The sequence below is a fragment of the Pristis pectinata genome, chromosome 6 (assembly GCF_009764475.1).
Source record: "Pristis pectinata isolate sPriPec2 chromosome 6, sPriPec2.1.pri, whole genome shotgun sequence".
Taxonomy (NCBI): domain Eukaryota; kingdom Metazoa; phylum Chordata; class Chondrichthyes; order Rhinopristiformes; family Pristidae; genus Pristis; species Pristis pectinata.
Genome location: NC_067410.1, coordinates 54,064,001 through 54,089,904, shown reverse-complemented (window position 1 = coordinate 54,089,904; position 25,904 = coordinate 54,064,001). Strand labels below are relative to the sequence as shown.

General features: G+C 41.9%; 1 protein-coding gene across 1 annotated transcript in view; it reads left to right on the top strand.

Annotated features, from left to right (window-relative positions):
* Positions 1-25,904, top strand: part of ryk (receptor like tyrosine kinase) — a 137,274-nt gene that overhangs the window by 87,985 nt on the left and 23,385 nt on the right. Inside the window, exons 12-13 of the mRNA XM_052018855.1 lie at positions 2,010-2,119; positions 23,884-24,043. Coding sequence (XP_051874815.1) covers positions 2,010-2,119; positions 23,884-24,043 — 270 coding nt within the window. The remainder of the gene's footprint in view (positions 1-2,009; positions 2,120-23,883; positions 24,044-25,904) is intronic.

Here is a 25,904-nt window from a genome sequence, read left to right as displayed (position 1 = left end):
TGTGTGTGGCGTGCTTACGTCAACAGAAGATAAAGGACGTAATGATGTTGTTGAAGAGGTCAGAAGAGAGAGAGAGAAGGGAGAGAGACACCAGCTTGCTAGTTTTCTCTATCGATGGATGAGAAACAATAATGGTGTCTGCCACTGAAATCCATGTATGGAAATTGGAAGTAATCCACTGGAGTTCACCTTTGTTGCTGACCTGTAGAAGGAAACAGGTATTTGTGTGGACGACCATGATTCGGATACTTTTCGGGGTGAGGAAGTCACTACCGAGTAAACACTGAAGTGTCGTTTGGGTTACATCGTGGAACATTTGGACTTCGTAATTACTCTCTCTATGTTTCTCTACATCTACGTCTTATCTTCAGACAACGGTGGTTGTTGAAGAAGCCTTTGCTCATGTTTCACCTTATGGCTTGCGGAACTGAACTTTAAGAACCATTCCTGGACTTGGAGTTGGGACTTTGCCACACACACACGAAGAGTTTAGTTTTTGGGGTTAATGTTCAAGGTTTAACATTTTTGAATTTCTAACATACTAACATTTTTACTTCTATTTTTCGTATTATCATAAGTAGTGATTAATAAAATAGTTCTTAACACCGAATCATGACTCAGTGTGTTTCTTTTGTTGCTGGTTTGTGACAAACATGATTCAAGGGGTTTGGGAAAATCATGGTCCCACAAAGTAAACCGCTGAGACTGTAAAATCTAGAGTCCTCTGGATGACAAAGGATATCCAGGGTTAAATAAGACAAAAAAAAGGAAATGTACGTATGACACAGAGACTATAATGAACAATAGGAAATCTGAAAGAGTGTAAAAAGTATAGGTGTGTGATTCAAAGGGGAATCAGGAAAGCAGAGAGGGAAGGTAAGACAAAAGTATCAGCAATTAAAATCAAGATAAATCCAGAATGAACTAAATCCTTAGTTCGCCTCTTGCTCTTTGTATTTATGAAACAAGAAGAGACTCAAGACCATCAGGCACCAAAATAGGAGGATGTGGGGGCAGAGGATATGGGTGAGGTTCTTGATGGCTATTTTGCTAGTCTTCATAAAAGATGGGGATGATGTCAATTTTGAATTTAAGGCAAAAGAGTTTTAAATATTGGATGGAATAAACACAACAAAAGAGGTTAAAATTAAGGGGTTTAGCATCTTTGAAAATGAAGAGCATGCCAACCCTGGATGAAATATATCCCAGGCTGCTAAGAAAAGCAAGGGAAGAAATTGTGAAGGTTCTGATGACAGTGTTTCTCCCTGTCTAAAGGAGTGTTGCACAGGAGTGCAGGTCTGCTAATACTGTACCATTGTTTGTAAACCAATTACAGGCCACTGAAAGGCGGTGTCCAGTGCAGTTTCACAGTGCTCAGTACATAGTCTCTGCATTTTGTAATTACATATTCGTGATTTAGAGCTGGATGTTGGAGGGATGTTAAATTTGCAAACGCACAAGTTTACTGTGTGTGGTCAGCAGGAGGAATGATTTCAAGATGTGGGTCTCTTAACATGATTGGGTTATCTAGCTCTCGTACAAGAATGACTGAGTTGAATTTTGAGTGATTTCTAAAACTTGCAGTGATTGAGTAGGTCATCTCTTTAAGAGCTGAAAAGCTAACATCAACTTGCCAGAATTCGTTCCCACATACTGTACAGCTTTGAGGAAGTAATAAACATTTTACATGTACTTTGGGGCAGTCCAGTCTGCAATTTAGATACACTCATGCAATTGAGTTTTTGAGATGTGCAAAAGAAAAAAATGGGATAAACATGTAGCAGTCCCACCACATTTTAGTTCATGTATCTGAGAATGAAGGAGTTGTCACTATATGTTCCATGTGTCTTGTTACAATATATTGGCAAAAATGTTATGTATTCTACAAGTACAACAATGGTTTTATTTCTTACATCTGGAAGTAGGAAAAGTAATTCTTTTTGAATTGACTAATTTCTTCAATTTATGCTGATGAAATTCAAGTAATGGGTATAATATATTTTTCACAGGCAATATCACAGCAGGACCTTGTACATATGGCCATTCAGATCGCCTGTGGGATGAGCTACTTGGCAAGGAGAGAAGTTATTCATAAGGACCTAGCTACAAGAAATTGTGTGTGAGTGCGAGAGATTATTACATAAAGTTTCTAATTCAAGAATTTTATTTACTTATTGTTAGGGGACAATATGCAGAACCTGTTTATGGGGGATTCCAGACGATTCCATTGGGGAATATTCTGTCCTTACACCTGGGCTGGCCCATTTGCAACACTTAACTGACTTCTGGAATTACCTGGCAAGTCAATAAGATCATTCCTACCATCACTTTTATGGATTCTTCATCACAAAGTGGCTCATGGCAGTTTGGGTTGACATTAAATGCCAGCCTTTCCAAAAATGCTCACATCCAATAAAATCAAAACTACCATAGTTGGAATTTGGCAACACCAACACCTACTATTATAATGTGACTTCAGAACTGTAATATGAATAGCAGGTCATGGCACCCATGGATCTGTTAGATTCTGTGGTATTACTGACTTAGAGTCATAGTGTCTTGCAGCACAGGAAAAGGCCTTTCAGACCACTGAATCAGCACTGACCATCAAGCACCCATGTTTACATTAATCTTATGCCAACCTATTTTATTCTTACCACATTACCACAACACCACACCTGTTCTCAGATTCTACCATTCACCTACACACTAGCAGCAATTTTACAGTGGCCAATTAACCCACCAACCTGTAACGCCTTCTGAATGTGAGAGGAAACCCGTGCGGTTACGGAGAACGTGCAAACTCCACACAGACAACTCCCAAGTCTTGGATTAAACCTGGGTCGTTGGAGCTGTGAGGCAGCAGCTCTACTAGCTGCACTACTGTGTCTCCCCCACTTGTTTCATTCCGTAAGATATATTTGATGGCTTTAACTTTCAACACCAACTGGAGTCTCAATAAATAGTCTGAATTTTCCCTTGTTCTGAATACGGTTCAGTAAAATCATCCCCTTGCCTTCAGTAGATTCCCCGTTGTCTACATTAGGATTTAAATAATACTTTAACTCCATAAAGGGTTTGCATTAGCTGAACATGACTGAAGAGTTGCTTCACGATAACAGACTTATTGATTTCTGTATCTTTGGGAAGTATCAAAAAATACCAAAATGCTTTCATTGGTATGATTCCACACTTCCAGGTCAGTTGCTGCAACTGAGAGTTTAAGCCTGCAGATCACATCTCAATTCTCCTTCAGCTTTGGTTTATGTTTTAATTGCTGCTTTGCCCAGAGATGGACAATCAATTATAGTTTGTATATGGAGAATGAATAAGAAGGATCTGTAGTCTCCTTTGCACATCATTCAATCAGCCACTCATTTCCGTCTGCTTCAGATGCTCCTTGTTTTCTGCATGACATTTTAATTAATAAGTAGCAGACAAACCAATTACTTGCAAGGCTTTCCCCGTTGGTTGCTTCCTCTGTATTTGCAGCACTACTAAAATACTTTATCAGGGTTCTTAGAGCAAGAAATCTGCACATCATTTGGTTATGATTGGCAAGGATGGTGCTTCCAAAATGACAGCAATGCTTTTGGTTAGTTTTGGGCAATTCTGCAATTTGGGTTTTAGAACAAGAACAGTACAGCAGCAACAGGCCCTTCGGCCCACAAGTTTGGGCCGAGCATGATGCCAAATTAAACTAATCCCTTCTACCCTCCAACCCCTGCATGTTCATATGTCTATCTAAAAACCTCTTTAACATCACTTTCCACTACTTCCCCTAGCAGTGCCTTCCAGGTACCCACCACTCTCCATGTGAGAAAAAAAATCTTGCCCTGCACATCCCCTTTAAACTATCACCCTCTCACCTTAAATGCATGCCCTCTAGTATTCAACATTTCTACCCTGGGAAAAAAATTCTGGCTGTCTTCCCTATCTATGCCTCTCATGAAGTTTATAGACTTCTATCAGGTCTCCCCTCATCTTTCGACACTCCAGAGAAAGCAACCCAAGTTTGTCTAATCTCTGTTTACAGCTAATACCTCTTATGCAGGCAGCATCCTGGTAAGCCTCTTTTGTACCCTCTCCAAAGCCTCCACATTCTCCCAGTAATGGGGCGACAACAATTGCGCACAATACTCTAAGTGCAGCCAAACCAAAGTTTAATACAACAGCAACATGACTTCCTACCTTTTATACTCTGTGCACCTAGGTATGAAGGCAAGCATCACATACACCTTCTTTACCACTCTCTATTTGCGTTGCCACTTTCAGGGAGGTATGGACTTTGATCCCAAGATCCCTCTGTACATCAATGCTGTTAAGGGTCCTGCCATTAACTGTATACTTTCCCCTTGCATTTGACCTCCCAAAGTGCAATACCTTCATTGTCTGTAACTCCACCAATCTTTGTGTTGTCTGCAAACTTACTAACCAATCCATCTACCTTTTCATCCAAGTCATTTTTATATATATATATCACAAACAACAGAGGTCTTAGCAGCAATCCCTGCAGAACAGCACTGGCCACAGACCTCCAGCCACCACTACCCTCTGCAAGCCAATTCTGAATCCAAACTATCAATTCTGGATCTCATGCATCTTAATCTTCCTGATCAATCTACCATGAGGGTCCTTGTTAAATGCCTTACAAGAGCCCATGTAGACAACATCCACTGCCCGACCCTCATAATCACCTTTATTGTTCAACATCTTTCTTTCACGGTTATTGTTAATGTATACTGCTTTTTGGAACATGTAAAATTTATGAAACAACAATCCTGATCTTTATTCCACTGTGATTTTCTTTTGTGTATTGCTGTCTGTAGGTGTTTGTTATGATGATTTTCTACGTTTCATTAGATATCAAATGTTGAAACGGAAAGCTTGTTTTCACCAGTATGAAGGGGATGATATTTATACTAAAGAACTATGACTAAGAGCTGTTTCTTTCGGGTCGGAAAGATTTAAGCACAATCTTGGCTGTTGCTTGAGTCGGTGCCGATGGAATGTTAGATTACAAACATGCCCTTGTATGGATGAGATATGAATCATTGTACACACATTTATTCCAGTCTACCCAAGGCATCAAAAAGCAACAAGCTGCAGGTGCTGGAAATGTGAGAGCAGAGAATACCAGAAACATTCGGCAGGGTAGCCAGCATCTGTGAAGAGTTAATGTTATTGATCATCTTTTCATCAGAATTGATCTGCTGGGTATTTCCAGTAATTTTAATGTTTTTTTAATCAATCCTAAGGCATTTATTTGAAAAAGATTAACGAGTTGTCTTAGCACACTCATCTTTTAACCAACAGATTAATTTCATTGGACTTTGTGGAACTTTGCAGTGCACCTATACCAATATATCTGGTTGCAAACTGTTTTGTACTGGCCTTCAAAAAGAACTGGCTGTGAATGCTTTGGGGCTATTCAGGAGCACACAAGAGATACAAAATACATATTCATCTTTTCCATTTATCATGATAGGTTTGATGCTTGCTGTTGTAAAGTTTTCATTTGGTGATGTTATTGTTCTGTATTTTTCAGCCAATAGGCTCTTAAGGAGTCCATTGCAATTAATGTTGACTTACGTGGAGTCTGAAGTGACTGATGTGGGAGCAGCAGATTTTTCCACAGATGGAACAGGGAGTGCCTGATGGAGTAGGAGGGTGGCTTGTTTGTGAGGTGGTGCACTCTTTTTGCTGAGCATCTGTGTGCTCCCATTGCATGGATTCTCAATGCATTCATGAATGCTCCTTCTCCACTTTGAATGGTCATGGGCCAGAGATTTTCAGGTGTCAAAGGGAATGTTGCAATCTGTTCAAGGAGGCTTTGAGCACATCCTTGAATCTTTACCTGTATCTGCCTGATTATCCCATCCTGCGACAGCGATCAAAATAAAGTGTCTGTTTCGGGAGCCTGGTATAGGGCATGCAAAGAATGTGGCATGCCCAATGGAACAGGCTGAGTGTTATTAGGGCCTCAGGGTTGGGGATAGTAGCTTAGGAGTAGATGCTGATATTGGTTCGCTTCTCCTGCCAATGAATTTGGAGGATTTTGCAAAGACAACAAAATGAGCTACTGCAGTATGTACAATGTCAGGTTATAAACCAGTTCTTGCATTACGGAATACCATCACTGCTAAGTTCTAAAGGTGCTATTAAACTGTTTTAGCAGGGTTTGAGATAGAGCAATTACTTCACTTTATATCACTTTAAGAAAAATGCTGTAACCTGGAAATCTAATTGTGTATCACTGCTTATTTCTAGACGACACAAATGAATATCGTCTCTACCCAGAGTGAGGTTTTGCTTATATGGATAGTGGATTTCTGGCACCTGGAAACACAAATAAAAATGCCTTTTCTCAAATCATACTGTTTTCAGCAATAGAATTTTAACGATATTTTCCCATTAGTCTCTCTCTGGTCATTCACAAACCAACCGGGTGATTCAGTTAAAGGGCCATTCACATTCTAATTTCAAACTGAATCACTCTGGAGGCTACCCTTCTGCAAGTCATTCTGAATCACAACTGATCTCCACTACCATTTCAGCACTCAGCATCTACCTGCGATGGGCATGTATATCATGATTTCATAGTTTTGCTGAAAGATTATCCCTGGCAGGGGAAGACACAGAAGGGCTACCTGGTATAGAACAGAACAACCCCACTCCAGGGTTTATAGCCCCACTCCATGCTCCCAGTTTATTAACCTCTGCAACAAGTAATATCTAAGCAGACTAAGATCTACCAAGCCAATCATCATGGCAATCTGCAGCCTCGATAGTGGATTTGCACATGTGGACTGCTTTACCGGTTGCGGCTCACTCACAAACAGCTACCCAGCTTCTAGATCATTTCAGGCAGTTGTACCGTATCAAAGGGTTTGCTGCTCTTTGAAGCATTGGTGAGGTCACTGATTCACAACTTTAGAGGGGAAATAAATTACATTTTTGCTTCAACACAAAACGATGCAGACTGTTGACATGGACTTTACAGCACTGTCAGCTTCCCCAGGAATCTGTCCACAGTGGACTGTACTTGTGAAACTTTTGGGGCTCCCCCTCAAAACTTAAAGCTCTCAGTTTCGAGGCCATGATTGTACTGGAGGGAGCTTCCTCACGGTCAATGCAAGGTATCTGGGATGGTGACGTGACTCCTTCATTCTCGGCAGTCATGGCTTTTTGTCATCTTTCCAGGATCGTAGTTCCCAGATGGATGGATTTTTGCGGAACAAGGACTGTTTCCTGTTTTCTTGCCTCTTATGAATTTTTCAGCCACGCAACCTCATTGTGGCCATAATAAAAGCCACATGAGCATTAAAATTTGATTCAGGCAATTGGGAAGGCAAATAAGTTGTTTTGAATGTCAGAAAACACTGCAGATGCTGGAAATCAGAAGTAAACAGCTTTCCATTACCTGCCACTTCAATTCCCCATCACTCCCACTCTGATCTTTCTGTCTGTGATCTTGTGCACTGTTACAACAGTTGCCTCAGCAACAGCACTTTATCTCTGTCTGGGTATGTTGCAGCCTGCAGTACTCAATATTGAATTTTCCAGTTTTAGATAACTTTCTATTTGTATGAGAACTGGCCACTATTTTTGCTTGCCACCATTTTGGCTCAGCTATTCCTTTTTTTTTGTATAGTCTGACTTGATGAGTTTACGATTAACACATTACACAAACAAAAAAGCATAACCTGATTTTAACTGCCTGTTAGGTCACCCTGTTTCGACCTATTGGAGAAATTCCTTTTGTTCCACCTCTCCTCTTCCCCTACTACCTCTGCTATCAACACTAACAATTCCTATAATAGTTTCTCTCTTCCCCAGTCTCAGACTTGAAATGTTAATTGCTCTACAGGTGCTGAATGACCTGGAAAATTCATGCAAGGTAGTTTGAGTACAACAGTAAGGATATCTTTCTGTAATTGGGTTGGGCCATCATGCGACCTTACTTGGACAACTGTGTGCAGATTTTTTCTACCTACCTGAATTCAAGAAGAGCAGTGAGGTTAAGTCAGTGAGTGTAAAGTCATTGGTAGGAAAGTTATTTGAAAAAATTCTGAGGGATGGGATTAATCTATGAGGAGAGGTTGGACAAACTTGGATTGTTTTCTCTGGAATGTCGGAGACTGAAGAGAAACCTGATAGAGGTTTATAAAGTTATGAAAGGCATAGAGGTAAATGGTCAGTATTATTTTCCCCAGGATGGAAATGTCAAATACCAGAGGACATAGTTTTAAGGTGTGGGGGGGGGGGGGGGGGGGGGGGGTTAAAGGAGATTTACGAGACAAGTTTTTTTTTACACAGAGGGTGGTTGGTGCCTGGAATATACTGCCAGGGGAGGTGGAGGAAGAGGATGCAATAGCAATGTTAACAAGGCATTGTTATTGTTTGTGGTCATTTTGGATACTAAAACAATTTACTCAAGATGCTTCAGTTTTTGACCCCTAAAATACAACTAAATTGCAGTGATAACAATTACAGATAAATCCAGATTTTCAAGTAATTACTTGGAATTTGAATTGGTTTATTATTGCCACTTGTACTGAGGTACAGTGGAAAAACTTGTCTTGCATACCGTTCATTCAGATCAATTCATTACACAGTGCATTGAAGTGGTACAAGGTAAAACAATGCATAATGCAGAGTAAAGTGTCACAGCTACAGAGAAAGTGCAGTGCAGGTAGACAATAAGGTGCAAGGCCATAACAAGGTAGATTGTGAGGTCAAGAGTCCATTTTATCATACTAGGGTACTTATTTATCAAAATCTTCAATTTTCCTTAAAGATAATCTGGTATCCTCACCCAGACAAATCCATGTATGTGCACAGAAACAATGATGAGTTTGACTACAGAGAGCTCTCCAGAAGAGGGGAGCAAACCATTTAACAAACACCTTTTGTTTTTCATCACATTTTGATCTAACCTTTTATTCTTGAAGGGTTTTTCGCTACTATTCACTGTAGTCACTATGGAGAAGGACTTAGTAGTTGGAGAATTCTGGGAGGTGTTATTAGATTGATTAGAAATTAGATTAGATTGAAAGAGGTGTTATTAGATGTCCTAGCAGGGTTAAAGCTGGATGTCCCCAGGGCTTGGTGAAATATACCCCAAGTGGACAGAGGGATTGCTGAGGTTCTAACAGAAATTTTCAAATTTTCTCTGGCCACAAGAGGTCCCAGATGCTGAAGGACACCAAATGTGGTGCTTTTATTTAAAAAGGGCATCAGGGATAAGCCAACTAATTGCAGATTGCTGAGTCTACTGTCAGAGCTGGGGAAATTCTTGGAAAAATTCTGAGGGCAGGATTAATCTGCACTAGCAGAGGTAAGGATTGATCAGGGATGATCCATGTGGCTTTGTTAAGGGGACTAATTTCATGGGATTTTTCAAATCCTGTTGATGAGCGTAGTGCAGTTGATGTAGTCTACGTGGATTTTACTGTGGCCTTTGACAAAATCATATAGGAAACTGGTCCAAGAGGTAAGACCCAAGGGATCTAGAGCATATTGGATCTAAAGATATTGATGACTTGGTAAGGAGGCAGAGCAATGACAGATGGAATTTAATCCTTGAAAAATATGAGTGCATTTTTGGAGGACTTACAAAGTTAGAATATATGCAATGAATGGTAGATCCCGAGGAAGTACTGAGGAACAGAGTACACATAGTGTACGTGTCCAAGGATCCCTGAACGCAACAGCACTTGTACATAAAAGCAACATAAAATGGTTAAGAAGGCATGCAGGATACTTGCCTTCATTAGCTAGGATATAGATTATAAGAACAGGAATGTTGTGATACAACTTCATAAAACAATGATTAGGCCACAGCTGAAGCACTGTGCACTCCATATGATAGGAAAGGTGTGATTGCATTGGAGAGGATACAGAGGAAATTCACCAGAATGTACCTTGGGATGGAGCATTTCAGTAATGAGGAGAGACTAGATAGGCTAGGTTTGTTTTTCCTTTGAGTTTGAGGAGGCTGAGGGAGACCTGATGGAGGTACATAAAATTATGAGGGGCATGGATAGGGTTGATGGTGTGAAACACTTAGCAGAGGTGTTTACAACCAGGAGGCATTTGTTTAAGGTAAGGGGTAGGAGGCTTGCAGGGAGGTTGCCGAAGAATATTTTCACCCAGTTTGGAATCTTGAACACACTGCTTGAGCAGATGTTGGAGACAGGGACCCTCACAACTTTTAAGAACTGTTTGAATGAACACTTGAGTAGATAGCCTGTTTCCTTTCTGTAATATGGTATCACACCTCTGGTTGGCATATCCCACAAACAAATGGGATTAATTTCTAGTCTAGCAATGTATTGAAAACCACATGCAACGTACTTAAAGGGACATTGATGACAATGCAAATTTACCATGCCTGACTTTTATTGCTGCAGCAGTTTCTTTGGGTTTAAAAAGACAAGAATGATCAGGTACGAGTTTCTTCATTTTTAACAGTTAAAACCAATGGATTTAAACCATTGGACTTAAGGTAAAGTGAAAATAATTAGTAACTGAGCAGTAACTGAGCTAGAGCAGCAATAAAAAAAAATTGTATAATGAAATGGGTTGGGTTAAGCAAAAGTATATTTTGCCAAATAACAAGAAGAATTTAGGCCATAGAGAAATACCATTATCAGAAAAAACTGATGAGCCTGAAAATATAGCAGACGAAAGAAAGGTAAAAGGAATGTGAAGTTGTTACGAATAAAGTCATTAAGTGAAAGGAAGAGGAACAACAAAACTAAATTATCAAAGGATATAAAAAGAAATTGTAGTGTCCAATCAGAAAAATAAAAATTTGGATAAGTCCACCAGGGAATACGTATTTGATTGAATGGCAGAGTGTGAATTGTTATATTATGTCAGGACTTAACAGGGAGACAGGCAAGGAGGGGATGAAGTTTGAGTTCACAAAATCTTCAAATCCTAACAGTTCTTTCAAGATGTTTGCATCATTGGCAAATCCAGCATTTAATTTCTGGATTGCCTTTGAATTACATAAACCAAATTGGGTAAGAGCAGATTCCTTCCCAGTTTTGATAAAGTATCTTCACCCTGAAACCCTGACTCTGTTTCTCTTCCCACAGATGCAGCCTGACCTGCTGAGTATTTCCAGCATATTCTAATTTTACATCAGAAGAGAGGAGGGTTGTTTTGTCCATTTGATGAGAGAGAAAGTGACCACATACTTGTGAATGGAGGGGGCAGATAAGGTTAACAAAGCTATAAAGTAACCCAAGCACTGGGATTCATTTGTAAAGGAACAGAGTTGACAAGCAAACGGGTTACCACTCCTCCATAGTGATGACAATGAAACAGGTCTTCATCTCACCCAGGAATCTACTGTGTGATCCACTTTGCACAACACCCAATTTCCTCCTGACTGTCAGTTGCATTCCCCAGCTAATGTCCCCCATTGAATTCCAGCCCCTTTGCCTCCACCTCCCTTCTACATGTCAATCAGTGCTGACCTGTTCCATCAACTCTGCCATCCCTGCCCCAATCTCAGGACTCTTTCCGCTATAATACAGGGAACTCCACGCTGCACCAGGAGTTGCCTGATTCCATTTGTCTGTTAATGAAGTATGTAACAAAATCACTTCATTTGTCTCATGGAGGCTGGTTGGAAGCTGGAACACACTGTCTGATAGTGACTTTCACAACATTTGAGAAAGATCAAGTCAAAAACTTGAATCACCAAAGAATAGAAGGCGACAGTCTTCTAATAAATGAGTGTAAATGGGTGGCATGGACTGGTGGGCTGAATGACCTGTTTCTGTGCTGTGTGACTTGAATGCATTTGTTGACCTGCTGCACAACAGTTGAATGCACTTTTGCAGATGCCAATCAAGTCCTTGACTGTTACGCCACAGCTAAAAGCACTAGATGTAGTTCTCATTTCTGTGTTGTGAACAGATAAAGAGTTTGCTGAAATCTAGTCTATACAAATGCTGAGGGAACCAAGAGGTTATGGCTCTCAATAAAAACTGAACTGGCATTCTGTTTAGAAAAGGGAAGATTGATAGAATTTATGCAATTAAAAAAATTGATGGGATATTTGTAGAAAAGATTTGTGAATAAACTAGGGATGCAGGATCAGGTGATGTGTTATAGCTGCATGATGTGGGAGCTGGTGGACCCTATTGTGGTTTCTGGTGACCACATCTGCAGCAGGTGTTGGTTGCTCAAGGAACTCGGGCTCAAAGTTGATGATCTGGAATCTGAGCTTCAAACACTGCGACGCATCAGGGAGGGGGAGTGTTACCTGGGTGCTGTGTTTCAGGAAGCAGTCACACCCATCAGATTAACTACCACAAATTTGGTCTGTGGTCAGGGACAAGAGGCTATGACTGCGAGTGAGGCAGGTAGGGGGGATCCAAGAGGTAGTGCCGGAGGAGCCTCAGCCCTTGAGTTTCCTGTGCGGATGAAAGTGGGGGCTATAGGAAGGATGAGCAACCAAACCATGGCATAGGATCAGAAGATGTAGAATTCTTGTGGGTAGAATTAAGAAACTGCAAGGGTGAAAAGACTCTGATGAGAGTTATATACAGGGCTCCGAATAGTAGCCAGGATGTGGGGTACAAATTAGAACAGGAGATAGAAAAGGCATGTAAAAAGGGCAATGTTACAGTGGTCATGCAGGTAGATAGGGAAAATCAGGTTGGTACTGGATCCCAAATGAAGGAATTTGTAGAATGCTACAGAATGGCTTTTTTAGAGCAGCTTGTGGTTGAGATCACTAGGGAAAAGGCAATTCTGGATTTGGTGTTGTGCAATGAACCAGATTTCATTTGGGAGCTTAAGGTAAAGGAACCCTTAACCATAGAACCATAGAAAACTACAGCACAGAAAACAGGCCATTCAGCCTTTCTAGTCTGTGCCGAAACATTATTCTGCTAGTCCCATTTACCTGCCCCCAGCCCATACCCCTCCAGACCTCTCTTGTCCATGTATCTATCCAATTTACTCTTAAAAGTTAAGAGCGAGCCAGCATTTACCACATCAGATGGCAGCCCATTCCACACTCCCATCACTCTTTAAGTGAAGAAGTTCCCTCTAATGTTCCCCCTAAACCTTTCCCCTTTCACCCTAAAGCCATATCCTCTCGTACTTATCTCTCCTAATCTAGGTGGAAATCTATGCCCCTCATCATTTTGTAAACCTCTATCATATCTCCCCTCATTCTTCTCTGCTCCAAGGAATAAATTCCTAACATGCTCAATCTTTCCCTGTAACTCAACTCCTGAAGACCCAGCAACATTCTAGTAAATCTCCTCTGCACTCTTTCAATCTTACTGACATCCTTCCTGTAGTTCGGTGACCAGAACTGCACACAATATTCCAAATTTGGTCTCACCAATGACTTATACAACCTCACCAAAACGTTCCAACTCCTATACTCAACACTTTGATTTATAAATGCCGGGATGCCAAAAGCCTCTTTCACAACCCTGTCTACCTGTGACTCTACTTTCGGGGAATTATGTATCTGAGCTTCCAGATCCCTTTGTTCCTCCGCACTCCTCAGTGCCCTACCATTTGCTGTGTATGTCCTCCCTTGATTTGTCCTTCCAAAATGCAACACCTCACACTTGTCTGCATTAAATTCCATCTGCCATTTTCTGGACCATTTTTCCATTTGGTCCAGATCCCTCTGCAAGCTTTGAAAGCCTTCCTCGCTGTCCACTACACCTCCAATCTTAGTGTCATCTGCAAATTTACTAATCCAATTTACCACATTATCGTCTAGATCATTGATATAGACAACAAACAGCAATGGCCCCAACACAGATCCCTGAGGCACACCACTAGTCACAGGCCTCCAATGTGAAAAACAACCACCCACAACCACTCTCTGTCTTCTCCCACTCAGCCAATTTTGAATCCAGTTTACATCCTTTCCATGGATACCCGTTGACTGAACCTTCTGAACTAATCTCCCATGTGGGACCTTGTCAAAGGCCTTACTAAAGTCCATGTAGACAACATCCACAGCCTTACCTTCATCTACTTTCTTAGTGACCTCCTCAAAAAAACTCCACAAGATTCGTTAAACACGATCTACCACGCACAAAGCCATGCTGACTATCCTTAATCAACCCTTGGCTGTCCAAATACTTATATGTCCTATCTCTCAGAACACCTTCCAATAATTTACCCGCTACTGATGTCAGGCTCACTGGCCTGTAATTACCTGGTTTACTCTTCGAGCCTTTCTTAAACAATGGAACAACATGAGCTATCCTCCAGTCCTCTGGCACCGCACCCGTGGCTAAGGACATTTTAAATATATCTGTCAGGGCCCCTGCAATTTCTACACTAGTCTCTCTCAAGGTCCGAGGAAATATCTTGTCAGGCCCTGGGGATTTATCTACCTTTATTCGCTGTAAATAAAGCTTTTTAATCTCTATATGTTCCATGACACTAGTGCTTGTTTCCCTTCCTTCCATATCCACAATGCCAGTTTCCTGAGTGGAGTAGGAGGCAGTAAGTTTCCTTAGGAGGCAGTGATCGTAATATGACAGAATTCACCCTGCAGTTTGAGAGGGAGAAGCTAAAATCGGATGTATCAGTATTTGGGGAGGGGGAATTCTGATGCTATTAGGCAGGAACTTGGGAGCATGAATTGGGAACAGATGTTCTTGGTGAAGTGCACAACGGAAATGTGGAGGTTGTTTAGGGAGTACTTGAATGGGGTTCTGGATAGGTTTGCCCCATTGAGGCAGGGTAAGGATGATAAAGGAACAATGGTTGACAAGAGACATAGAATATCTTGTCAAGAGGAAGAAAGAAGCTTACCCAAGGTTTAGAAAGCAAGGATCAGACAGGGCTCTGGAGAGTTACAAGGTAGCCAGGACAGAGCATAAGAATTGGCTTAGGAGAGCTAGAAGGAGGCATCAGAAGACCTTGGCGAGTAGGATTAGGGAAAAGCCCAAAGCGTTCTACAAGTATGTGAAGAATAGGAGGATGACTAGAATGAGGGTAGGACCGATCAGGGATAAAAGAGGAAACATGCCTGGAGTCAGAAGAGGTAGAGGAGGTCCTTTTAAATTTTTAAAATTTTATTTACAGCGTAGTAACAGGCCCTTCCGGCCCAGCAAGTCCGCGCCGCCCATTTTAAACCCAAATTAACCTACCCGTACGTCTTTGCAGTGTGGGAGGAAACCGGAGGAAACCCACGCAGACACGGGAGGACGTACAAACTCCTTACAGACAGCGACGGGAATCGAACCCCAATCGCTGGCGCTGTAATAGCGTCGCGCTAACCGCTACACTACCGTGCCACCCTTCCTTAATGAATAGTTGCTTCAGTATTCACCAGTGAGAGAGACCATGACGTTTGTGAGGATGGCATACAACGGGCTGATACATTAGAACACGTCGGCATGAGGAAAGAGGATTTGCGGGAACTTTTTGAAAAACATTAGGATAGATAAGTCACCGGGGTATATATCTTAAGGTTATTACAGGAAGCAAGGGAAGAGATTGCTGTGCCTTTGGCGATGATCTTTGCTTCCTCATTGGCCACAGAAGTAGTGCCAGATGATTGGAGGGTGGCAAATGTTGTTCCTTTGTTCAAGAAATGGAGTAGCGATAACCCTGGGAATTACAGGCAAGTGAGTCTTACTTAAGTGGTGGGCAAATTACTGGAGAAAATTCTTAGAGACAGGATTTATGGGCATTTGGAGAAGAATAGACTGATTAGGTACAGTCAGCATGGCTTTGTGAGGAGCAGGTCGTGTCTCATGAACCTGATTGAATTCTGTGAGGATGTGACAAAGCACATTGATGAAGGTAAAGCAGTGGATGTGGTGTACATGGATTTTAGTAAGGTTTTTGGTAAGGTTCCTCTTGGAAGGCTCATTCAGAATGTCGGAAGGCATGGGATCCAGGGAAACTTGGCTATGTGGATTCAGAAATGGCTCGCCCATAGACGATAGAGGGTGGCTGTAGATGGAGTGTTTTCTGCCTGGAGATCGGTGACCAGTGGTGTTCCACAGGGATCTGTTCTGGGACCCCTGCTCTTTGTGATTTTTATAAATGACTTGGATGAGGATGTGGAATGGTGGGTTAGTAAGTTTGCAGATGAGACGAAGGTTGGTGGTGGTGTGGATAGTGTAGAAGGTTGCTGTAGGTTACAACAGCACATTGATAGGATGCAGAAGTGGCGATGGAGTTCAACCCGGAAAAGTGTGAAGTGATACACTTTGGAAGATTGAATTTGAAGGCAGAATACAAGGTTAATAGCAGGACTCAACAGTGTGGAGGAACAGTGGTCCATAGATCCCTCAAGGTTGCCACGCAAGTTGGTAGGGTTGTTAAGAAGCCTTATGGTGTGTTGGCCTTCATTAATTGGGGTATTGAGTTCAAGAGCCATGAGGTAATGTTGCAGCTCTATAGAACTCTGGTTAGATCACACTTGGAGTATTGTGTTCAGTTCTGGTCTCCTCATTATAGGAAGGATGTGGAAGCTTTAGAGAGGGTGCAGAAGAGATTTACTAGGACATGGATTGAAAAGCATGTCTTATGAGGATAGATTGAGTGAGCTAAGGCTTTTCTCTTTGGAGAGGAGGAGGATGAGAGGTGACTTGATAGAAGTGTACAAGATGATAAGAGGCATAGATTGAGTGGACAGTCAGAGACTTTTTCCCAGGGCGAAAATGGCTAACACAAGAGGGCATAATTATCAGGTGATTGGTGGAAGGTATAAGGGGATTGTTAGAAGTAAGTTTTTTTACACAGAGAGTGGTGTGTGCATGGAACACACTGCTGCCAGAAGTTAAGGGACTCTTAGATGGGCACGCGAATGATAGAAAAATGGAGGGCTATGTGGGAGGGAAAGGTTAGATAGATCTTAGGGCAAAATAAAATGTCGGCACAGCATTGTGGGCCGAAGGGCCTGTACTGTGCTGTAATGTTCTACAATTGAGCAAAGGTAACTATAGAGGCATGAGAGAGGAGCTGTCCAGTGTTGATTAGAAGGAGACCCTAGCAGGGATGATGGTAGAGCAGCAATGGCAGGAGTTTTGGGAGTAATTTGGAAGACACAGGATCAGTTCATCCCAAAGAGGAAGAAGCATTCTGAAGGGAGGATGAGGCAACTGTGGCTAACAAGTGAAGTTAAAGACAGCATAAAAGCAAAAGAGAGGGTATACAATATTGCAAAAATTAGTGGGTAGTTAGTGGACTGGGAAACTTTTAAAAAAACCAACAGAAGGCAACCAAAAAGCAATAGGGGAGAAAAGATGAAATATGAAGGTAAGCTAGCCAATAATATAAAAGAGTTTTTTCAGATATATGAAGAGTAAAAGAGAGGCAAGAGTGGACATCAGACAGCTGGAAAGTGACACTGGAGAGGTAGTAATTGGGAACAAAGGAAATGGTGGACAAACTGAATAAGTATTTTGCATCAGTCTTCACTGTGGAAGACACGAGCAACATGCCAGAAATTTAAGAGAGTCAGGGGGCAGAAGTGAGTGTAGTTGTTTTTACAAAGAAGAAGGTGCTTGGGGAACAGAAAGGTCTGAAGATGGAAGGTAGTCCATCTGGACTTATCTAAGGTTCTGAGACAGGTAGCTGAAGAGATTGTGGAGGCATTGGTAGTGATCTTTCAAGAATCACTAGCTTCAGGAATGGTTCCGGAGGACTGGAAAATCACAAATGTCATTCCACTCTTTAAGATGGGAGGGAGGCAAAAGACAGGAAATTATAGACCAGCTAGCCTGACTTCAGGTTGGTAAGATGTTAGAGTCCATTATTAAGGATGAGGTTTCGGGGTACTTGGAAGCACATGATAAAGTAGGCCAAAGTCAGCATGGTGTCCAAAAGGGGAAATCTTGCCTGACAAATCTGTTGGAATTCTTTGAAGTAACAGGCAAGATGGACAAAGGAAAGTCAGTGGATGTTGTTTACTTGGATTTTCAGAAGGCCTTTGACAAGGTGCTGCACATGAGGCTGCTAAACAAAATAGGAGCCCATGGTATTACAGGAAAGGTACTAGCATGGGTAGAAGATTGGCTGACTGGCAGAAGGCAAAGAGTGGGAATAAAAGGGGCCTTTTCTGGTTGGCTGCCAATGACTAGTGGTGTTCGGAGGTGCAAAGGGACTTGGGAGTGCTAGTGCAGGATTCCCTAAAGGTTAACTTGCAGGTTGAGTTGGTTGTAAGGAAGGCAAATGCAATGTTCGCATTCATTTGGAGAGGACTAGGATATAGAAAATCAAGGATATAATGTTGAGGCTTTATAAGGTGTTGGTCAGACTACATTGGGAATATTGTGAGTAGTTCTGGGCCCTGTATCTAAGGCAGGGTGTGCTGGCATTGGGGGGGGTGGGGGCGGGGGGTAGTCCAGAGGAGGTAATCCAGAGGAGGTTTATGAGAATGATCCCAGGATTGAAAGGGTTAATGTATGAGGAGTGTTTCATGGCTCTGGGCCTGTACTCGCTGGTCTTTAGAAGGATGAGGGGGGAGTCATATTGAAACCTACCGAATATTGAAAAGTATGAACAAAATGGACATGGAGAGGATGTTTCCACTTGTAGTTGAGTCTAGGATCCGAGGGCACAGCCTCAGAATAGAAGGACATCCCTTTAGAACAGAGATGAGGAGAAGTTGCTTTAGCCAGAGGATGGTGAATTTGTGGAATTCAAGTCGGCTGTGAAGGTCAAGTCATCGGGTATATTTAAAGCAGAGGTTGATAGGTTCTTGATTAGTAAGGGCATCATAGGTTATGGGGAGGAGGTCAGGAGAGTGGGGTTCAGAGGGAAAAATAGATCAGCCATGATTGAATGGTGGAGCAGACTCGATGGGCCAAATGGCCTAATTCTGCTCCCATGTTTTATGGTTTTGTAAAATATTCCATTGGTGAAAACTCAGTGTCAATATAATTTATTTAATCCAATAGAAATTCAGGAGTTAATTATAGATAATTCTTAGACAATGGGACTTTAAGCCACAGAATACAGCTAACATGAATGACTTGGATGCATTTACAGAGAAGCTAAATAAGTTCATAAAGAAAAATGTGCCGAATGGTGAGATGAGGTATACTTGGAGGCTGCTTGTGTTCAGTAGATACAAAACCAGAATAGACCAGTTTGGGCTAAGCAGCCTGATTCAATATTGTAAATTATGTGTGTGCATTACATTATGTTGTCTTCTTACCCCAGTGCAGAGAGAAGTCCACATTTCTTTTGGTAAGGTGTCTAAAGGAGTCTTTCCAGTGAGAGGGTCCCAAGTAAATATTCGGAATATTAGTTAGGTAAATGATTGGTTTGCATTCACCACATAGGTGTTGCGGTTCTGGAAGAACAGTGAACATTTTCATATGGTTTCTTCAAATAGAAATGTGAATGCTGCATTTAAAAAGTGTTTTTCAGCCAGTGTGCTACAAAAGTGGTGAGCTGTTTGAAGGGAACATGTGTGTCCTGGAAATGCTTAATATGCTATTGTTAGAAACTGTTCTCAAACTTGCTTAAACAGAGGAATTATGTACATCAGCTCATTCAGTTATTTTACGGAGTTGTGTTCAGTTTGATAGGATGAGATTGGATACAATGGAATGGGAAAAATGGTGTAATTGAGTCTGTGCTGAAGTCCACTTGCCACAAAACTAGTCTAGTCTAAACTGAAACCTTTCTTGGATGAAGGAACTGAGCAGAGACCAATGGCGGGCTTTTCCCAGAAATTCTCAGTATCTGCCACTTCACCACAGATGGGATTTCTCCTTTCCAGTGAAACCCAAAGACTTGCGGAACAAATCAAATTCATCTAAAATAAATGTGCTTTTCCCCAAAGACAACAATCTCCTGCTCATGTTTTGTACTCAGTACACTGCGTAAAGCCGGCTTGCTGCCTGCTTTATTATAGTAATGAGAATCTTTTACACAACATGCAATAGCAATATTTCTGAGACATTTAGACAGACATAGAATTGAGGGATATGGACCATGTGCAGGCAGATGGAATTAATGTTTCAAGCCTATGAGCTTTTGTCATGGATAAAGAGAAAACAAATTAGTTTCAGTTGCAGAGAAGGAGGGAGAGGGATAGATTGGACAAGGGGAATGTCTCTGATATAGTGAGACCAAAGGAGTAAATGTGGCAGCTCGAGGTAGATTAACTTCTTTGTATTAAGTTTTGCTAACAGCAGGACATTCCCTACCGCCAGCCTTTGCAGTCATTGCATGGTTCTTCACGATTTCTACCAGCTGTTACGGATTCCATATATCTTCCCCCTTCCCTTTTTCATCACTCCACAGTTCCCTGGTTCACTCTTCCATCCTCATCAATCATGCTCTAGCCTGTGGCATAGTGTCATAGAATCATAGAGCAATACAGCATGGATACAGGCCCTTGAGCCCAACAAGTCCATGTTGACCATGGCGGCCACCCATCTAGTCCCAATTTCCTGCGTTCAGCACATAACCCTCTAAGCCTTGCCCCTGCATGTACTTGTCCAAATGCTTCTTAAATAATACTATGGTACCTGCCTCAACCACCTCCTCTGGCAACTCATTCCACATACTCACTACGCTCTGAGTGAAAAAGTTGCCTCTCAGGTCCCTTTTAAATCTTTCCCCTCTCACCCTAAATCTTTGTCCCCTTGTTTTGGACTCCCCTACCCTGGGGAAAAGACTGCAACCATCCACCTTATCTGTGCCTCTCATGATTTTATAAACCAGATCACCCTTCGTTCTCCTAGACTCCAAGAGGTAAAGACCTAGCCTGGCCAACCTCTCCCTACAACTCAGGAGTTCATCTTGTCCTGGCAACATCCTCGTAAATCTTTTCCGCATTCTTTCCAGCGTAACCACATCTTTCCTATAACAGGGTGACCAAAACTGTACACAGTACTCCAAGCACGGCCTCATCAATGACTTATACAACTGCAGCATAATGTCCCAAATGCTGTGCTCAATGCCCTGACTGATGAAGGCCAGCATGCCAAGTGACTTTTTCACCATCGTGTCTACCTGTGATGCCGCTTTCAGTGAACTATGCACTTGTACTCCTAGATTCCTCTGTTCCAGCACTCTCCCTAGTGCCCTGCCATTCATAGTATAAGTCCTATGCTGGTTTGACTTCTCAAAATGCATCACCTCACACTTATCTATATTGAAATCCATTTGCCGCTCCTCACTCCACCTCCCTAACTGATCAAGATCCCCCTGTAATCTACAGTAACATTCTTCACTGTCAAGAACACCTCCTAATTTGATGTAATCTGCAAATTTACTGTTCAAGCCTTGTACTTTTGCATCCAAATCATTTATATAAATAACCAATAACAAGGGTCCCAACACCGACCCCTGAGGCACACCGCTCATCACCGTTCTTCATTCCGAGAAACAAACTTCAGCCACCACCATCTGCTTCCTACTTCTGAGCCAATTTTGAATCCACCTAACTAGCTCTCCCTGGATTCCATGGGACCTAACCTTCCAGACCAGCCTACCATGTGGGACCTTGTCGGAAGGCCTTGCTAAAGTCCAAATAGACAACACCCACTGCCCTACCCTCATCTACTTTTTTGGTTACCTCTTCAACAAGGTTCATCAAGCACGACTTTCTATGCACAAAGCCATGCTGACTCCTCCTAATCAGACTTTGTCTATCCAGCATTTTCTTTTCTCCTTTAAATCTTTGAAACCTCAGAGAATCCTGTGACTGTACAACTACTAATGTTCTACGTTCTAATCGCTCTGATTTACAGTGCAGGGAACTGTTTGCCCAATCTAATGCAAACACAATGAATTTTTGTGCAGGAAATGAATTCACAAGTTTCTTCTGCAGCTTTTATTTTATATTACCAGTGAGTAAATTACTGCCTGCTGTATCAATGCAATGCACATGATTGATGGTGGGAGTCCTGAGACATACATTGGCTGTAATGATACATGTTTAAGTATGGCATAAAATAATGGAAATACTTATAACACAAGTAGCAGCTGCAAATAGTTTCTTAACGCCCATGTCATGAGTGCCGACTCAGCACTCTGTCTAGATGAGTATGTCACCACTGTCACGGACTTTGTCAGCAAGCGTGTTGAGGACTGTGCAACAACAAGGTCAATCCAGGTGTTCCCAAACCAGAAGCTGTGGATGAACCGGGAGATCCTCTCCCTACTTAAGTCTAGGACTGTGGCATTCAAATCAGGTGACCCTGACCTTGACAAGAAATCGAGATGTGACCTACGTAAAGTTATTGGGGATGTCAAGAGACAATACCAGTCCAAAATAAAGTCCCAGACCAGCCGTCAGTTGTGGCAGGGCTGATGTCAGACAGCATCACCGACAGCAGCCATCCCTTCCCGATAAGCTTACTGCATTCTATGAACAGAAGGGTATTGGAATGTCACCACCCACCCCAACAGCCTCTGGTGCACCTGAACCCACAGTCACCATTGCGGACACAAGATCAGACTTCCAGAGAGTGAACCCGCGGAAAGCAACTGGCCTGGATGGTGTCCCTGGCCATGTCCTTAGATTCTGTGTCTTAGTATCTGCAGACATTTTTAACCTCTCCCTGCTTCAATCTGAGGTTCCCACCTGCTTTAAGAAGACCACTATCATCCCGGTACCTAAGATAAACAAGGTAACATGGCTTAATAACTACCCCCGGGTGGCTCTGACCTCCACCATCATGAAGTGCTTCAAGAGGATGGTCATGGCACGCATCAACTCCAGCCTCCCAGACAACCTCAACCCACTGCAATTCACCTACTGCCAAAACAGGTCTATGGCAGGCGCCATCTCCCTGGCCCTACACTCATCTCTGGATCATCTGAACAATAAAGACGCCTATGTTAGACTATTGTTTATTGACTACAGAAAGCTCACCAGCACCTCAGCTTCCTCAGGAGGCTAAAGAAATGTGGCATGTCCCCTTTGACCCTCCCCAATTTTTACCGCTGCACCATAGAAAGCATCCTATCCGGATACATCATTGCTTGGTATGGCATCTGCTCTGCCCGAGACCACAAGAAGCTGCAGAGAGTTGCTGACACAGCTCAGCACATCACAGAAACCAGCCTCCTCTCCAGGAACTCTGTCTACACTTCTTGCTGCCTCTGTCAAGCAGCCAGCATAATCAAAGATCCCACCCACCCTGGACATTCTTTCCTCTCCCCCTCCCATTGGGCAGAAGATATAAAAGTCTGAAAGCATGTACCACGAGGCTGAAGGGCATATTCTATCCCGCTGTTATGAGACTATTGAATGGTTTCCTAGTACAATAAGTTGGACTCTTGACCTCACAATCTACCTTGTTGTGACCTTGCACTTTACTGTCTGCCTGAACTGCTCTTTCTCTGTACTGTAACATTTTATTCTGCACTCTGTTGTTGTTTTACTCTCTACTGCCCCAAAGCACTGTTGTAATGAATTGATCTGTATTGATGGGTACACAGGACAAGTTTTTCACTGTACCTCGGTACATGTGACAATAATAAACCAAGTTACCAACGTTGTAGTCTTAAATTTACTTATGTTCAAAATATGGTTAAAATGCTAGTATGTGCTCTCAAACTTCATATTGAAAGTAGTTTTCATAGAATGCAGGTGTGTGTGCTACAGAAAGTTGCTATTCATGCAGGTGTACCTTGGACTGTTGAAAGCTGGGCAAATTTGTATTGAGATTTGATTTGTATTACAATGAATTTTAATGATGCCAATGTTGCAGTGTGCTCTTTCACTATCTTAACCAGATATACACAGCTGCTCTCACCCACAGAGATATCCATCATTTGTTTTAACCTTGAGAAACCTAGTACCAGCTTTTGTATATCCTGACTTGTATGTTCATATCACTTCTAATGGAGTTAATAATTCATTTGCTAATTGTAATTCTGCATTCACCCTAGCATTGATGATGGTCTTCAGGTAAAGATTGCAGACAATGCTCTCTCCAGGGATCTTTTCCCTATGGATTACCACTGCTTAGGAGACAATGAAAATAGACCTGTTCGATGGATGGCACTGGAAAGCCTTGTCAATAGTGAATTTTCAAGTGCGAGTGACGTGGTAAGCAATCTGTTTCAAAGCATGCTGAAATGTAAATGCCATGATATGTACAATAATGGAGGGAGTAATTTAATGGTTTAATACCATGATATGTACAATAACAGAGGGAATATTTTAATCATTTTCAGATAATTTATTCCCTGATTGATGTCAATTCTATCCCGTCTCATTGAAAGTTCTGAATTTGTAAAGGATTTCATACCTCGTATCTAACTAGTTAAGAAGAAAAATGTCTGCTTACATTGCTGATTATTCTGCAGTGGGTATTACTGAAAACTGTAAGTCTGATTGTAGCTGGAAAAAAAGCCTGACTTCAGCCTCAGGAGCTAAATTGCAGCTGCATTACATAAAGCCGGTGATCAGTATGGTAAAATGAAGCATGCTGCAGCATGAAACATTATTGGACACTTGTTATGAATTGTGTGAACCTGAACCTTCATACCTTACATTCATTTATTGTGGTGCAACTTAGCTCTGTGTCTCTCACTTCATCTGACACAGCAGCAATCATGTAAACATTTTGGAGGGATAAAGACACAGTTCAGGGACAGGATCAGTATAATCTTTTAGACACTACAGATTATTGTTTGATTTCATGTTCTGTGGTTTGTTATGATCGGGAAGATGCATATCCCAATGCATGTTGGGCAACACATCTCATTCACCTTTCACCATGCTGAAAGTCACATGGCAATCAAGATTTATCATTATTATGCTGGATCAGCTCCTTGCCCAGCAGAGATTTATTTTTTTTTAAATTTTCGTCCTTGTTTTACTACTGGCATTCTTTGTCTCCCATGTACCATCAACAGAACACACGAAAGGAACTTGTCAAGACTTCTCAAGCTTGCAGCTTTGAATGCATGGACAGACCTGGGTAACAGGTACAAAGGACTACTAACATCTACAGTCCATGTTCCAAGCCACTTACCATTCTGACTTTGAAATATATCGTTCCTTCAAAGTCACTGGCTCAAAATCCTGGAATTCCTTATCTAAGAGCACCAAAAGGACTGTAGAGGTTCAAGATGATGCAACACCTTTAAAGGACAATTAGGGCTAAATGCTGTGTTTATACCATTGGTGATAAGTGAAGAACGAAATATCTTCCACAAGACCAATATATTTGATTTAGTGTGTGGTGCCCATAACTGCACATGGTACTCGCATGTCTGACTTTGTATTCTTGTTCCTCAGACATAAAAACTAATATTCTGTTGCCTTTTTGTCATCCCGAAATTAATTTTCCCCTTCTGTCCGCTGTAAGTAACACAGTGCCATGAGGTCAATTCGAACAAATACCTTTATTAGCAGTACACCACTAGGAGAATTCTCTTCAGCACTCACTAAGAGTCGCTTCCCGAGTTCTCCCCGCACAAAGGGCAGACAGACATCTATACAGGAATTGTCACGCACATCCCATGCATACGGCGCTGCGAGTTTTGGTCAAGCTATAGAGATCCGAGACAGCTATCACACCTCTTGTCTTAGTATAATTGAGTTATAATCAAGGCATTCAAAGGCAGGTATCACCCTTCATTGTTTAGACCAAGCCTCCACCTTGATGTTAATTACACCCAGTATCGCCACAGTCTGACATAACGGAATGGTCCATTACCTGAAACAAAGGCAGTTAACGTACTTAACATTCCAACTTAACTAGTGGGTCAGCAGCTTGCTAGTCCTTGCTAGAGAAATATAAATGCATATATATATTTTTTGCTTACCAGTTATAGGTATGGTTGCAATTCTTAACCCTTCACTTCCTCATTCCCTCCTTTTTATCATTTCATGATAAACTAGAGCGGTGCTGAGAATGGGGCCGAGAGCTTATTAATAAGGACCTTGCAACAAGTATTTA